Source organism: Choloepus didactylus, chromosome 7, assembly GCF_015220235.1.
Source record: "Choloepus didactylus isolate mChoDid1 chromosome 7, mChoDid1.pri, whole genome shotgun sequence".
Taxonomy (NCBI): domain Eukaryota; kingdom Metazoa; phylum Chordata; class Mammalia; order Pilosa; family Megalonychidae; genus Choloepus; species Choloepus didactylus.
In genome coordinates this window covers 43,637,952-43,654,987 of record NC_051313.1, presented here as the reverse complement: position 1 = coordinate 43,654,987, position 17,036 = coordinate 43,637,952, and the positions used below count along the sequence as shown (strand labels likewise).

The 17,036-nt window shown below is 35.0% G+C and overlaps 1 protein-coding gene across 2 annotated transcripts in view; it reads right to left on the bottom strand.

Moving 5' to 3' along the window:
- The window catches only part of PDSS2 (decaprenyl diphosphate synthase subunit 2), a 371,797-nt gene that overhangs the window by 123,606 nt on the left and 231,155 nt on the right, over positions 1-17,036 (bottom strand). Inside the window, exon 4 of one of the 2 annotated variants that reach the window (XM_037844006.1) lies at positions 1,171-1,245. The exons of the other annotated variant lie outside the window; for it this stretch is intronic. Within the exon in view, the coding sequence (XP_037699934.1) occupies positions 1,171-1,245 (75 nt within the window). The remainder of the gene's footprint in view (positions 1-1,170; positions 1,246-17,036) is intronic. 2 annotated transcript variants of the gene reach the window in all.

Sequence of the window (17,036 nt, the reverse complement as noted above, 5' to 3'; positions counted from 1 at the left end):
CACAATCTGATATTAACCCTCATCTGTGGTGGTGAATAATGGCATGTTTTTGAAAGACTCTACACAGGGGGTCCACTGTGGTCGGTCATACATTCTGCCAGGTCTACTTAGAAGCTGCCTGTGTGAGGTTAAAGGCCTACCAGGAACTGTGGTTCCCTGAAACTAATGCTAACAGATGTGCGAGATGCAATTCTTCATATTTCACTAACCATTCTCTGAACCATCCAGGGTCCCAGGGTTATAATTCTAAAATTTAAATTTCTCATTCAACTTGTTCATGCCCTATGTTTCACTTTCAGTGAAATTTTTCTTTCTTTTTTATTTTCAAATGGAAATGTTAAAAAGCTTAAGATGTGCATACATGCATGTTTTTCTAATTTGTTGTGAGTGAGATCTTGTTAATCGGAAGCTAAAGAAGTTAGAATAATGAAACGCTAAGCTAGGAATCCCTTATGCTATTATATACCATGTTAAATGACAGTTGTGGTCAATGAAGCAATTGCTTCACATCCAATATTCTACTGAAATGAAATAACTGCATTTTAAGGAAATAAAATCTAACCCTTCTTGAGATGTCCTGCTAAATGAGTCAAAAAGCTTTAATTCTAGAACTATAAAATTAATCAAAATAATCCAGCTGTGCAATCATCCAACTTATTATTATAGAGAACTTAATAATGAAGTAAATTCTGGATCATGGATATATAAGATATCCCTCTCACCCCCCCCCCCCCCAAAAAAAAGGCACAAACAAACAAACAAAAAACCAAACCAGTCATCTCGCTGGGACTGTGGTCCACCCTTCTGGGACACGGAAGGCCTCTTTCTCTGGGGAAAGGCTGGGCCCAGCCACCTTGGCGCGAGACGCTCTTGCAGCCTGCCTTCCTTGTGACAATGCTACCTGCTAGCCAGAAGGATTCTGGTGTCTACTGGGCTGCTGTAGACTGAACAGACTGTGAATCCAGTGAGAGAATAAGAGGTTGTTTCAATAGGCTAAATCTGCTTTGTACTAAGCGTATGGCCACTCATTTGTAGCCAAAACACTAAGCTAAAAAAAAAAAATGTCATGCACAATTTAAACACAAAACAAGATTGGCATTTTTGTTCATGAATTCTAGTTTTGTCTAGGGTTTTTAATCTAACACTTTACAAAGACTCCAAAATCCTTACCCTAGCTGAAGTAGAATTTTCATGGTATACTCCTTGTACCAAGTCCATAAGAGCACTTGCTAAAAGCTCCACAACCTAAAAAACAAGAATGAGAAATGAAAAGAAACAATTTTTAAAATGTATCCCCATTTTTGCCTCAGAAGGCTTAGTATCAAGGCAGGATCTGTGTTTGATAGAAAAAATGGGGTTATGTGCACAGATCCTGGCAAATGGCATTGCCCACTTGGATCGTAAAGCTGTGATCCATTTTTTTTCAGTCATAATTCAAGTAAAAAAAAAAAACCTTGTAAGCACAGCATTTGACTACTATACACAAAAATCTACTAATAGCCATTTTGAACAGAAGCTTAAATTTCAGATAACTAATGAAATCTTAATTTATTTTCTGCCTGTTTATTTCTGTCAGGTGGATACTTTTTCATTATCTCCATTCTGGGAGCCATTACAATGCTAATTTTCATTCTTAATACAAAAAGAGAAGGAAAATCAAAAGAATGGTTTACCTTTCAAATTTATTCATTCTTTTGAACTTAAAGTGCACCGTGGATATATTTGGTATAGGGCCCCTGGGTCAAATGTAGAATAAATATTGAAAATTTTTTTTACAAGAGCTGCAATATGGAAATAGTTTTCATCAAACCTATATTATCTCCAAGGCTCAGGCTATTTTTTTTTGAAGTCAAGCAAAATCAAAAGCTTTGAATTTGTTTCAGAATATAAAACAAGCAGAAAACAGTAAATGGTCTCCTTGGAACTGCTGAACAATTTAGAGTTGTTTGCATAAGCCATCTTAATTCAGGAGGATAAAATAGTGGAATTTATTATAATGTCAATACAGCCATTTCAAACATGAATTCCTTAAGGCAACCACATCTATGGCTTACCAAGTCTTAGTATCTTGTATATTTAACTTCCTATATTATGCAGTCCTGTATGAGTCCTACTCTTTGCTTCCTAAAATTTAGCTTAGTTCTGAATGAATTAAAGGATTTGGTTTCAGCTTTTATCATTCTTGTAATTGAAGACATTATTAAGTCAAAGGATACGGGCCCAAACAACAAGATATTTCAATTTCAGGCACCCTGGATTTAATAAACATTTTCTTAGAGGCAATTTACATTAATTTGTAGAAATACTTGCTTTAAAAATTTAACACATGAGCATTTATCTCCAGATACATACTTACATTCATACTGAATAACATGCAGGGCTGTTGATATGGGAATTTTTCTGATTAAAAGCATAGATTTTTTTCTAGTTCTACAGATAGGTTAATTTGTAAGGCCTATACAAAGTCTTTTTTTTTTTTTTTTAAATCACATTGCCCTTTAGGTAACCAAATACTTAAGAAATATTGTAGCAATATGAACAGCAGAGGAACTGGAAGGACAATGATCCCACAGTGTTACCAGATGTGTTGAGTTATTTAAGTGGGGAAGAGAGAAAAATGAATGGACTTTTTTTTCCCCTGTAGGTATCAGATAAGCCCCTATTCCCAAATCCAGGAGGATTGAGTATCGCCAATAGGTCTAGGAAAGACTGTAACTAAATGCACAGCATCAGATTGGATTACAGTTTATACAAGCAACATCCCAAGATCCCCCTGATGGCTGGACACATAATACAGATCAATCACTCATTAAGAAATGTTATGGTTTTGAAACAGTTTGAGCTCTGAGACCAGTACTGGTAATGTGAAGACAGGCATTTACAAAGGGAAAGTCCGACACCAAATGTCAAAATGATGGCATGAACTTTTAACAATGGATGTGGCTGTGATAACCAGAGCATTCCCTTACTTCCTTAAAACTCCAGACCAGGCAAAAGGAACAAAATCTTTCTGTCCTCCGACTCTTCATCTCTTACTTCAATGAGCAAATACAGGCAGACCTGTATTTACATGTTCATAATTTATAAATGACTGGGACCTACAAGTGGCAATGCTTAACTCGAGCAGAATACACTTCCATGGCTAATGACAACCATCAAGGAAACAGTTTAGGACTTCCTTGGGGTTAACAAGTAGAGGAAGGATTAGGACTTCCTTGCGGTTAATAAGTAGAGGAAGGAAAGAGATTATGAAAAGCAGGAACAGCCTAGGGCAGCTGAATGTGTCCAAGTAAGGGTGACTTGACCAGTACATATATAAATCCTTCTCTTTTGCCTGAAATATTTACTTCACTTTAAAATTATATCAAATAGAGATATGTTTAAATATCATTCTTCTTTAAAGACATAGATATTTCTGAAAGGCTATCAGCTACTCACACTTTAGTAAGAATTCATTTAATAAATTCATTCAAAGATCTGATTCTCTTTCTTTTATTACTTGGATTATGACCAAAGGCATTCACCTGTTTAGATACCTGTTTTATTTAAATATTTAAGAAAGCACTCACTTAATGACAATTTTTCTTTCGGATTTTTGAGGAATGATTTGTTGAAGCAACTCAAAATGCTAGTAGGGACAGTGGCAGGCAGGGGAGGCTTAAGTGCCAGATCTCCTGAGGCTAAGAGCCCAAGCCCCAGCCTCCCTGGTGTTCTAGGCAAGAATAACCATGAGACATGGAATAGTGATATGTATAAAGAACAAGGATATTACATATATCCACCTTAAGTACCATTATTAAGTTCAAGAAATTTAACATTGATATAAAGCTGTGGTCTACATTCCATTTTTTTTTTCATTTGTCCCAACAGTCCTTTTGGCCTCCATTGTTAAAACCAGTTCAGAATCATGCATTGCATTTAATTATCACTGTATCTTTAGTTGCTGTTTTTAAAAAGAAACAATTTTTTTAAACCATTATCACTGGTAAGCCTGTGCCATCAGCTGTCAACCCCCCCTGTTTGGGTCAAAGTTCACACTGTTGAGCTCTGGGTCTTGAATTGCTCTAATGCTTCAGAATAATTCATACATATCAGATTCAGAATAACATCAGGCTTAATTGCAAAGTTCCATCAAACAAATAATGGCACTAGTTGGCCATATCACTTCCTTCTCTAATGAGTAAATATGTAGAGCACTTAGAAGAGAACCTGGAACATAGTAAATGCTCTTGAGTGTTCACTGTTATCATTTTCCTATACTGATATATTATTACTCTATATTCAGTACAAGTCTTGGTAGATGAAGGGCACAGCAGGGAAATTCAGATTACAGTGTGTTTTAAAATGGGCATGTCCAAATATTTTGAAGGAAAGTGGGTTTTAGTTCAACAACACATACAAAAACTATTTTAACCAATATCAGAGTTCTTAGTAACCTTGACTTGTTGCAAAAGAGTAATCAAGCAGGAGATAAATCTCTTCATTTCTGCATTTCTGGAGGTTGTGAGAATAGAAGCAGTGCTTACCAATACAAGCAAATGCAAAAAAGGTCTTCTCTTAGATTTGTCTTATGTTTAAATCTGCCTCTACGGCAATGACATACACTATCCCCCAATCTTCTGGGTAACACCTTAGATTCCAGTGAACCAGAATGGGCACCCATTCACAATGTGCTTCTCCTGCCACCTCCCTTTTTTGGCTACCAGGGAACAGCCTTAGCATAGGAGACAGAGCACATCTAATTGCTATTCTCAAACAAGCAGTCACCATCTCCCACTCTAATCACCACTCTCTCACCAAAGATAAGAAATATGTAGTATTTAGATGCATCTGAATCTTAACACAATTAAAATACTGATATAACTGGCCATTGGAATGAATTTCTTAAACAGTTAATTTATAGGAAAAACTTCAGCAGTCTTAGGGAAATACCTTTACCCTACCTTTTGGCAAGGGTAACTATAACTCAATGATTTTTTTTAACTGAAAAACTAAGATGATGTACATCCTCACAAAAGGTATCATGATGACTATGCCCTGAACTGTAACAAATTCTTATCATAAAAAACAGAAATTGAGAGAAGTAGGAGATGGTGAAAGAACAATGATGACCAAAAAAATCCTCACATATACTGCTATGCAGAAATGTCTGTAAAATATTCTTAAGAAAAAAAAAGCTGGTTACATAATAGATATTTCTAAAACAAAAATTAGACCAATCTATGTATTTATATATATAATGAAAAGAGTCTGAAAGGATAGACAAAAAATATTAATAATTATGATAATATGTGTTACGATTCTGGATGATTTTTAATTGAAAAAATTTTCTTCTTTAACCTTTCTGGATTGCTTAGGTTTACAATTGCTTAAATTTACAATGGATTACATTTTCTTCCCCTTTTATTGTATTGCTTTTATAATAAAACAATAAACCTATTTTCATAGGGGAAGATGGGAGAAGAAGAAAAGCATAGCCTTTTTTATAGTCTCAGAGAGGCTTCAAGTGAAACTATGTCCACCAATTGATTTATGGTATCTATCAGTCCATAGTCCCTGGATTAGCAAAAATAAGATCAGTAAGTAGTGGTAAGCATTCTTTGTAGACAAGTCAAGCCTTTCTCAATAAATGTGATTGAGGAGTACTGAAGGTTGGCATTTGACAGATGGAATGGATGCAACAGAGTTGTAGATGTTCGTTAAACTTGCAAAGCAGACCACTTTGGTTTGAGCAAAGGAGCGCTTATTTTAAATTAAAAGTAAAATGCAAATTTTAGAAAAAATGTTAACTTTAAACTAACATGCCTCGATTTAAAGCTCATCAGCCTAAGCAATCTGAAGTGATATAGTTGTTTTTTTCATTCATTTAAAAACGGTTGCTATGTAACTTAATATGCTTGGTATATAAAAACTGTGGAGGCTATTAGATTTATATTCTTTTCTCAAAAGCTTGCTCTCAAAAAGTTATTTTAATGACAATTTTTACTATAGTATGGAATGACAAGACTATGTGTGATCCATATTTAGGAGGCAAATGAACACATAGCCGCTCAGCCTTTACTACTCTTAACAGCTGCTGGCAAAGGAAACAGGCGTGTGTGCACACATGCACACTGCTGATGGCATTAATTACACACAAATTTATTGCACTCCTTCTCCCCTCCCCCAGGAACAAAGAGCAATGCATGAAGTAGTAGCAAAAAACACCTTTGGGGAAGAATTTTCGTATTCATTTTGAGAGGAACTAAAGAGCTTTGGCATTTGAAGGGATATCGTCAAGATTTCTTTTTAAAGCCACAAAAACTACCTACGTTGTCGGTAAAAATATCATATAGAAAAACACCTTTAAAGATAAAGCATGCTGAACAGCTTGCTAGCAGTAACCAGAGCAGTTAGCATCACTCATAGGAATGAAGCACAAAGTATTTGACAGATGCATTTAAAGAGGGAAAGATTTATATCACCAAGGTAAGACAGAGAAGGACTGGTTAAAGAGCAGCACTCTCCCATAGAGACCAATAATAACATCTAACATTTGTAAAGCACTTTATCATTTACAAACTGGGTTTATGCAGACCCTCTCGTTCCAGGTTTCATTTCCCGGTGCTCAGAAGAGCTCCCAGGCTGGCAGCCTTAGTGGAGCAGCAACCTCTGAAGAACACAGGAAGCTGTAGCAATGTCCAAATAAGGGGTAAATCTACTCACCAACCACCTGGGCACAAACAGCCCAGATGAGCCCTAATCTGCATGCTGATTAATATAAATGAGGGCTTTGATGAAGCCATCGTGGAAGTCTATGAAAGAATGGCTCTCTCCACTCCTTCCTATCAGACAAGGACCAGATTTAATGAAGACAATGATGAAAGGTCTGTTGCAGTAAACATACCACTAACTCGCAGGAGTTCTGGAGGAAGCTTCTAACTCTGCTTTCTAAAGGGAGCCTTTTCAATGCTGCCAAATGTGTGAGGCCTTACTTATTTGTGGGAGGGATGGCAATCTGTTCTCCTGAGCTGGAAGCTCTTTCTGGCTAAGGGGGGAGTGGAGAGAGAGAAATGGCACAACCAATAAGACAGGTGCAGCAAAAACTAAGCAAATTGGTAATCTTAATTTTTAATTTAAAACAGCTGATACATTGGTTTATAAACTATAACTATTGGAAACATTTGTTAAAAAGTGTTTGGGAAAAGTCAATGCACTAAAGAAAAGTGTAAAATTACAACTGATAAAGCTAGAGAGAAATAGGCCACAAAGTTCAGAAGAATGGCTTGAACATTGAGATTTAATTTTATATTGGCTAAAGCATTCACTCCATAAACATTTGCTGATAGCCTACTATGTGCCAGTTATGGCACTAATGAAACTAGTCTTATCAGACCTTAGTTACATCCATAAGGTACTACCAAAAAAGAGATCTAAATCATAATACCTTCATATAATTAATATATGTAAAGATGTTTGTGGTTAAAATACTACTCTGAGACCATGTCTAAACAAACTCTATTAAGGGTATTATATTTTACATTTTTTTGCAGTGTATTTTCATTATAGTTCTTTTTAAAAGACACATTCATTTTCTGGAAGAATGACCTTATCTTATAAAAATAAAGTCTGTTGTCTTCAATCACTTAGAAGTTTAATTCTTAGATGAGCTGCATGACCCAGGGACAGCTTGTCATTACTTTGGGCTTCATTTGCTTATCTAGGTAAAAGGTGTCTGCAGTGTATCCACAGTAAGCCCCATGATCAGAGATGGCTAAATGCACAGCTATATACATTTTAAAATTCATAACAATTGCAAAGTACAGTCAATTAGCTAACTAGCCAAAAGTAAGGATTTCTTTTGGTACTGATAAAAAAGTAATCTAAACAAGTTGATTCATTTTTTTGCATGAAGGTATATGGTTCTTGGCCTACTCTTTGTCACTGATCAATGACAATATAATAAATTCCTGAAAAAGTGGCAGATGATTAAAAATTGCTTAAATCGAAATGAAAATTTTCATAAGAAATAAAAGAAAAGGAGATGCTTTCTAGTAGGTTACAAAACCTGTACATAGTTGCTGAGAACTGAATGGGAATTCCTGCTTATGAAGTCTGTTATACCCAGGATGTTCTTTACTAAGTGGCAATGTTACATCTTGTTCTGACTGAACTTTCTGGAGAATTATACCCGCCACTCATCACCATTTTGCTCTCAATGCTTCTTCATCTGGGGTCCCTCTCAGTGAAAATGAAGTTTTCCAGTTGTGATTTTAGTTAAAAATTAATCCTGCCTATGTGAAATTTCAGAACACTAAAACCACAGTACCATTCCATTCAACTGAAGGGATGCTGCTGGTTAGAATACTGTCTTATATTAGTGGCTTTTGAACTTTTAATATTGCAATCCACAGTAAGAACTATACTTTATATCATGACACAGTACCTACCTACATACATATATATATGCATAGATGTATATAACTGAATGAAAAACATTAAATGAAAGTGTCATTATGCCTCTACTTTCTATTATATTCCATTTAAAAAAGTGTTGATAGTAATTCACTAAATTGACTTCACCACTCATCAATAAACAGGAAGTGATCTGTGGTTTGAACATTATCTTACAGCATGATAATATATCATTTACAGCTCTTACCTTGCTTATCAAGGCATGATGTACCCCCAAATTTTTGACAAGCAGCTTAAATCTTGTAATTCTGCAATATATTTGTAAAGTGTTAATTTTTTTTATCATTTCCTACAAAAACTATGCAAATTAATTGAAGCTAAATGGAGAAGCAACAGGCAGTATAAAATGGAATCTCTTGGATACTCAGGTATATTCTGTTAGGGCATGTTTCAATCTTCTTTGTTTACATCACTGATGTTGGACTCTTAGCTTAGTAGAATCTAGTAGATTCATGAAAACAAATTGACTTAGACTACTTTTGGCCAAAGAGCTAAAAGTTTCAGGATATTCTGGGATTCACAAATACACCTTGCAAATTCCAGGATGCCATTTCATTGGGTGGCACAGTTCACTTTCAGCTCAATCAGTTATTCAAACTGGGTCACACTAAAGGGCAGATGTTTGTAATTTACAGACATCTTAAGATTTGCACTCTCTAAGCAGGCACAAAAATAAAACCATGACTCATATGCATTAAAATCCATGCTTCTTACCTAAAACTGTAATTGTATTTCTTCCAAATACCCTTGTAGCTCTCCAAAATCTGTGATTCAATGAAATTCTATAAATAACTAGCCTCACTGGTACTTTGTTCTAGAAAATTAGGTAATCCTTTTTTTTTTTTAACTCTTTCAAAAAAATCAGGTGGTAGAAACATGGGGCTGGCTATATTGTACCATTGGATCAATAATGGATACCGAGGTTAGACATTCTCTAGTCTATAAAGATACGCAATTGGTTTTTAAACTGACATCTCCAACGCTTAGCACAACGCGCACAAAAACTTTTGTTAAATTACCAACACTGTTCTAATATGTGAATTTGTACAAACCATAACTATTTCAAAATAAATTTTAAGTTATCACTTTGTTCAATCACTATTTTCATATTTATACTTGACTGTCATCTTATAGCTTTCAAAGTACTCAAACAAATAAAGCCATATAGGTTTCTCATCACAAATCTGCCATAAGGGTGAGTTTGCTAATTTGGGGTATTGCCTTAGATTGCCGAAATATGCATGTAAATCTTTAAACCTCTAACATTTATAAAAGATTTTGGATTCTTGATTACATCAGTGACTATATTAGTAATTTGTCTTGATTCCTTTGTTTTTCTTCATATTTCATGTCCTTTTATTGTAGAATATTGGAACTGGCAAGGATCTTGGAGATGATGACACCTTTATTTAAAGATGAGGAAACTTAGAACAAGTAGCCTTTGCTTACTAGTTCTCTAAAATGCTTCATTATGCTCCTATTGATATTTGTATTGCAATATTTAAACACTAATAGTTAAGATATTATAAATTCCAGGACCAATGATTGCAAAATTGATGGCAAAAAAGGTAGCATGGTTCCTTGTTGGTTTGTTAGCTTTCTACTTTGGTTAAGAGTGAGAACCTGGAGTCAGATCACCCAGATACAGATAGCAGCTGCACCACTTGTTAGCTGTGTTACCTCAGGGAAATTGCTTAACCTTTCTCCGTGCCTCAGAAGTGATTAAATGGCTTAATACACGTAAAGCACTTAGAATAGTGCCCACCACGTAGTAAGCACTCAAAAAGTATATAAGATGTTATTATTTTAAAAATACTCTGTAGTAACTTTAATAAAAAATAAATTTTCTACATTATGAAATTTCTATTTTCAATTGTAAAATGGGGTATGAAGACATTATAGAGAAGACACTGGAGAAAAAGATCAGTGATCTGAACCTGGAATTTTGAGCGGTAAAATGAGCAGTCGAATGGTAAATGGCTAATTAAGAAAAGAAGAAAGAAAGGAAAGCCAGGGCTAGGACTAGGTCCACAGACTTCCACGTCAGAGCTCTTTCCACTTTGCTTTGTAGCTTTATATGTCATCCCTAAGGAGTATAAAATAGAAGTGCTGTATAGCTCAAGAACACATTATGAAAATGTAAGTGATCCACAAAAGAAAAGCCATTCAGTGTAACTGAAACTGCTTAGTAAAAAAAAAATGTGATATTCTAAACAGGGAAAACGACCTTTCAAAACCAAAGACTGAACATACAATGTAGTTTTGGTGTTTCCTGATTTCTGGCTGACTTGCTAATGCACACAGAAAACGAACAGAGAACAAAGACAATTAAACCACATGAATAATCACAAAAAATTTAATGCATTTTCCAAAATGCTTAAAAAGAAACTTTGTTGACACAGCCATACTTTCCAACAAACCCACTTTAATGTTTTTACAGTTTACAATATCAGAAATGACCTCAGGGTCAGGCATTTGTCAGTTAATGACCTGTTGGGCTAATGGCCTTCAGCTTTGCCTTGGGCACACAAGTCCTCCAGCAGGTCATTAGCTGTTAGAAAAGGACTTTCCCCAATAACTATTGCTAAATAAATAAAATTTGCTCCTGGGCTAAGGCCCTATAAGCCAACTTCAGCTTGGAGTGAATTTTTTTGTTGAGTATTTACAACTCTTAGGCTTTAAGAAAATGATGGAAATGCTAAAACCCAAATTTTATCAACACAACTGAGCTATAAATGGCTGTTAATGAAAAGAAATCATATGGATCCTCTTCAAATTTCTTTTCCTTGTGGTGTTCAAATTCAGTATTAGTCTAAAGAGCAGGACCAGAATACAAATGTACAACATCTTGGAATTTCATCTATAAGTCAGGTATTTGCAGTTCATAACACATTTTCCCAAGAAAACAAAGTTATAAATGGTGGTTAGGTTCCCAGGCTGGCCTGCAAAATCTTGGTTAGACTATAATATCACAAAATACATTTACTCGTAATCAAAAGTAAAATAGTAGAAATCCATACTCTTAAAACATCTGCAGTTAAATAAAACAGGAAAACAAAATTGAATAGGAAATATTTTTAAAGTGATTGTTAAATGTTGACAGTTAAAGGGAAATCAGGTTTAAATAAGAGGATGAGGCACTGGTTCTTTCTTATGCCTATGTCATTTCTATTTCTATAATTTTCCTTTTTCCTAACACAAGAGTATAGCAAGCTCTATGCATGCTTTTCAAGTCCAAGTGAAGGTTCTTGATTTATTTTTCCTTTTGAAAAGAGCAAAGAGAAGGGGAAAAGGTGGATGGCAATTTTTCTGAAATAACCGGGAAGAGGAAAAAGACAAGAAAAATTGGAGGGAAAGGGTTGAAAAGGATGTATATACACTTCAGAGTGTCTGAAGTAAAACGAACTGAATTGTGAACGATAAGAGAAAAAGAAAGGGGTACTAGGTACAAGTCTGATGGGGTAAAGAAAGAATGGGTGGAGAAGAGCCATTAGGTCAGACGGTTGAGGATACAGAGGAAGGAATCAGTTGTTCATAGGCACATGTCTTTTGGAAACTCCTAACTCAGGGAGTTCCTGGGTAAGATAATTAGAAAGGCAAAAGGAGAGTACCAAAGAACCCCAAAAATAGATTTCTTTTCCTCCCTCTGACTTTGGAGAAATAACAATTTATGTCAGTGAAAATGAAGAGAGTAGCTGATTTAATTTACTGTAGTTTACTTCTGGAAAGTAGAAAAAGGGATTTTAAAAAGTTGAGGCTGTTAAATGTATTATAAGATTGCTATAATCAATATATTTCTACCTTTCAAAGCCGACCATGGTGTGGAGTTCAAGTCTATCCATTTCAGAGGATATACTTTTTAGAACAGACTTGGTTTTTTAGTTTGTTTGTTTTGTTTTTTAATGGGCTTCTTTAAAAGTCAGGCATATGGAAGAAAATTAAGTTTCTTTTGCTCTTCTTTTTGTCAGGTTTCTGGTTTGGGCATAGTCACTCAGAGAAGTCTCCGTTTTGCTTAATGGCATTTGAATTTCCTCTGCTAAAGAGATACTTTTCCATTGTTTTATGGCATCAATAAGGCAACGTTAGAAGTTCAATATTTTAATAAGATAATAAATTTTAAAAGAACACAATATTTTGTTGTCTTCTTATTTCTAGTCTACTTCTCACACACTAGTCATCCATCACTTTTACTTTAAAGATTAAGGAAGCAGGCTTAGAAAATTAGTCTCTTTTAAACATAAAATGTGGCTATATTAGCAAATGATAAGAAAAAAATGCACAAAAACTAGTTTGTTTTGGAGTTTTGAAATAGTAATTTTACTGGCTTCTCCAGTTAATAATATGGAAATAGTTACTTTATTATCACAATATGCTACACCCCAATTACTTTCTGCATCCATTTACTCAAGTCATGAAAATCTGCACTTGAATGGGTTGTAAACAGAAAAGAACATCAATCATGGGTGTCAAACTAAAGAGGTTAAAAGGTACTAATTCAATAATTTCCACAAGTAAAAGAGGGCTGATAAGATTTATAAACATGCACTGTCAAATAATCCCTATTTTAAATGAATATGATAGAGAAAAATTTAAATTTCATATGATATACAATGTTTTTAGGTTTCACTTTCAATACAGACTTGAAATAAAACTAATATAATAGATAAGAAAAACATTATATAATCACTAGCAGTCTCTTTATTAAAATATATAGCGTAAAAGATTTATATGCATAAATTGAACATATTTATACAAACAAAATTCTTCCTTGTAAACAACATATTTATGCCTTTAGGAAAACAAAGTTAACATAAGGAAATACATCAGATATGTAAGGAGTACATCTGTGCCACTAGTTATTTAGAAATATAAATCACTGATGCTTAATAGAACAACCCCCATGAGTGACATCATGACAATGTTCTGGATGTTTAGACAAGAACCAGGGTAAATCACACTCTCCTATCTGATGTGTAGCAATCAGTCCATTATAGGATAAGGACTACAAAGATAAAAAAAAAAATGACATGGTGAATTAAATTCTTTAAATACTAGGGTTATCACTGTAAGTATAGACTAAAAGACTGTTTTCAGAAAAAGATGACAAGCAGTAATCCACACAGTCATATTTGCACTGTGGCCTAATCCAAAAATACAAATCTAGTCTACAAATACATTCAAGGACCAGGGAAAACCTGTAATAGCCAGATTTCTAAATTACAGTACTTTTCCATTTCATGAATTTCCCCAAATTATTCAGCATGTCTTATTGATGGCTTGATGCTCAAGCACTAAAATTTTAGACTCTGGCATGACCCCATTATTACAGCATTCAGTAATATTCTACACGAATACCAGGAAGAACAACTTATCTCAATAGAGTCAGGGAATTTATGGTTGAAAGAAAAGCATTCTGAGATCTCTTAGGGTCTTTTTACAGCTATGTACTAAAATAAAAAGTTACCCTTATGTTCCATAATTGAAAATGAATGAAAACCCAAGCATTAATTTTTAAACTCACTCTTGAATTCAAAATCTTGTTAATTCACACTTTTGTGACTAGAGCTATAATAGTAAGAAGACAATTACCAGAGGATTAATATAACAATTTCTATACTTAGAAATATTTAAAAATCTAAGCATTTCCTAAGGCAATTACCTTGAAGACCCCTAATATCTTCAGGGAAAAGCCAAAGGGAGAACAATTGACTTTGCTAATTTTACCCATGGCAATTATAAAACAGCTCAGAATTTCATATGACTGCAGAACCCCTCATCTAATGGTCTGCCCCAGGAGAAGTGCAGAAATAAACACATCATATAGATATTCAGAATCCAGCAGCATAAGAAAATGGGAAATTGGTAGAATTAATAATTCATAAAAAATTAAAGTTGCTACAAATATGCCCACTTTAATTACCAACTTAGACACTCTCAAAGAAAAAGCAGGCTGTCACTGTGAAATAACAGTGACATATTATAAACAAAATTTCTGTATTAAGTTCTTCCTGCTCCCTCATTGCTATGTTCTCTGTTTATGTTGCTATTGCTGGCAAATTTTCTTTTTTATACAATAAAAGAAAACTAAAACATCATTAAATAGAGAACTAACTTTACCAAGACATTAGCCATATGTAGAGAGAAGAAAATGTAATATTGCCCAAAAGAAATATTTATCACCATCTACCCTCCCTCCCTGAAAAGAAAAATCCCATTAATGGTTAATACTGTACTCTATCAACCTAAACTTTTTTGGAGACTCATTTAATAAAATTAGTTCTCTTCTGAATTATAATTTCACTTTCCTTAAAAAACAATTATGATGTGGATACTACTGAGCATTTAAATGAAAAGAACTGGTTCTGTATATGGGAGATTTGTTTTAATGAAGACTTTCAAACACTTTAGTTACCCACTACATTCTCCTCAGTTTAAAATACTGTTCACATGATTTGGAAATCATCTATTAAGATTATAAGAGGCTACTACAAACTTAGATTTGTACAAGATCAATCATGGACCCCTGGACATTGTACTGATGGTCTTTACAAAAATGAGCCAGTAAGCACACATTGAAATTAACCTTGTAGAGCCTTCAATAACCCTTTGAAGAATAAGGAGCAAAAGATCCATGTTTTGTTTTGGATGAACAGGAGAGCTGCATAGAATAAAGGCTTCAATTCAAAACACAACAATCAAATGCAGAAAAAAACATACCATAGCCTAAAAAGGAAAAACTTTCTCATCAGAGAAAGGTTGATCAGCTGTAAATCTAAAGGGGCAAACTTGTGCAGAGACCATGAAGGTATGAAAATGCCTGATCATTCTTACTTCCAGGAGAAGCTTCAGCCTAAACTGTTGCCTGGATATGCTAAGATTTTTCAGTAAATCAAGTAGTGCTACTGAAATCCAGTGCCTAATGGAGCAGATGGTGGAGGTCTTAGACTCTGGAACATTTATAGTGATGCTTCTGAATGCAAAACATCAAGAGTGGATTTCACAGGCTGTGAATCTGATTTGATTTTGATGGGAATAAAGCCTCCATTTTCACTGAACTTGAACCAGAGTGAAAGAAGGAATATGTGAATGACGCAAGCTAGTTAGGAAAAAGGAACACATTAAATATTACTTCCACAAAATGAAGTGGTTAAAATAAGTGATTATTTGTAGGTGTCATTATAGCAGTTTTTATATCTGTACATAATACCACCATCTTAACCTCATGTAAGATTTCATCAGAATAGCTCAAAGTAAGTTAAAACTATGATTTAAAAATTAAATAATTAGAAACTGTCTTGGTTTTCTAAGGTGGGGGCTAGGTAAGGACTAACCACTGAAAGTATAAGGAGTTAGTTACTATGGAGCAGTAGGTCAGAACATCTCCTCTCCTCAGACACGTGGGTTTAATTCATGATTAGCCACTGTGTGTGTGGTTAGAGCTCGTCATGGGCAGCTCAGAGTATGCAGAGGGTATACCAGACCTGTGCTTTCTGAGACGCCTCCTTCTCCAAGAAAGGGCTAAACTTTATCACAGATCACAGCAGGTATGGTAGACAGGAAAGACAGACTGTACAGTTAGAGTGTCTCCCAGAAACAATGAATCACTCATCCTCCCACTATCACATGAATGCCAGTGAAGGAGAGAATTTAGTGAGACCCCAAAGTCTGTTGCGTTTTGTTGCTGGCTACCAGCAAACCTGAAGGTTTGTATCCCTGCCTCCAGTCACATGGCAATGGGTTCACACTTGCAGAGATGCAGATTAAGACTAAGCACATGTCTAAACTGGGGTCCATAATTTAATCTACCACAGTTGCCAAGCAATAAAATAATTATAGATTTATACCATGGAGGCAAGCATGCTCAGTCTAATCCCTACTTGCTCTAAAGCAGAACTGACCAGCCTTGATTTCTCAAACATTTTTCACAGACACTTAACATGTAACTTCCTATGATTCTCACTAAGCTTACTGACTGGTACCTGGTGGCTTCACAAACCTTACGGGCGATGGCATAAGCCATGATACAATTGGGTAACAGACCAAGTGACCACCCAGGACAGCAGTGTAAAATACTTCTCCCAACACCACCTGAGACAAGAAGAAAATACCTGTCCCTAGGTTTTTGTATGAGTACCTCATTGTATCAGTGAGTGCCATGCATTCTTCCTTGACTAGGAAGTATTAGTTATATTGTATCTGAAAAGGGTTGGGAAAAGAGATGAGTCAATAGTGTTTGTTTTTCAGATTTAATAATACATTAAAATGAGAAGTCTCTCCACTGTACATGGGTCTCACATACTAGACAACTAAAGCAGAAGCTGAAAGTATAAAGTGCATATCTATCAAACCCATCTGTATTTATTCTAATGTAAATAGTAAAAAAATTCTTTGTTAAAAAATGAAAAATCCTAAAAATGCTAAATCAGATGGGATCTGGAACACAGGCTTACGCTGAGACTGTCCGTAACAAACCAGGATATATAATCCCCCGACCTTAAAGGGAAGGAGAGCTGTCTTTCTTTGCCCTTCTTCTTCCTTCCATCCTACTAACAAGAGTGAGGACATGACGGCAGGTCAAGCGA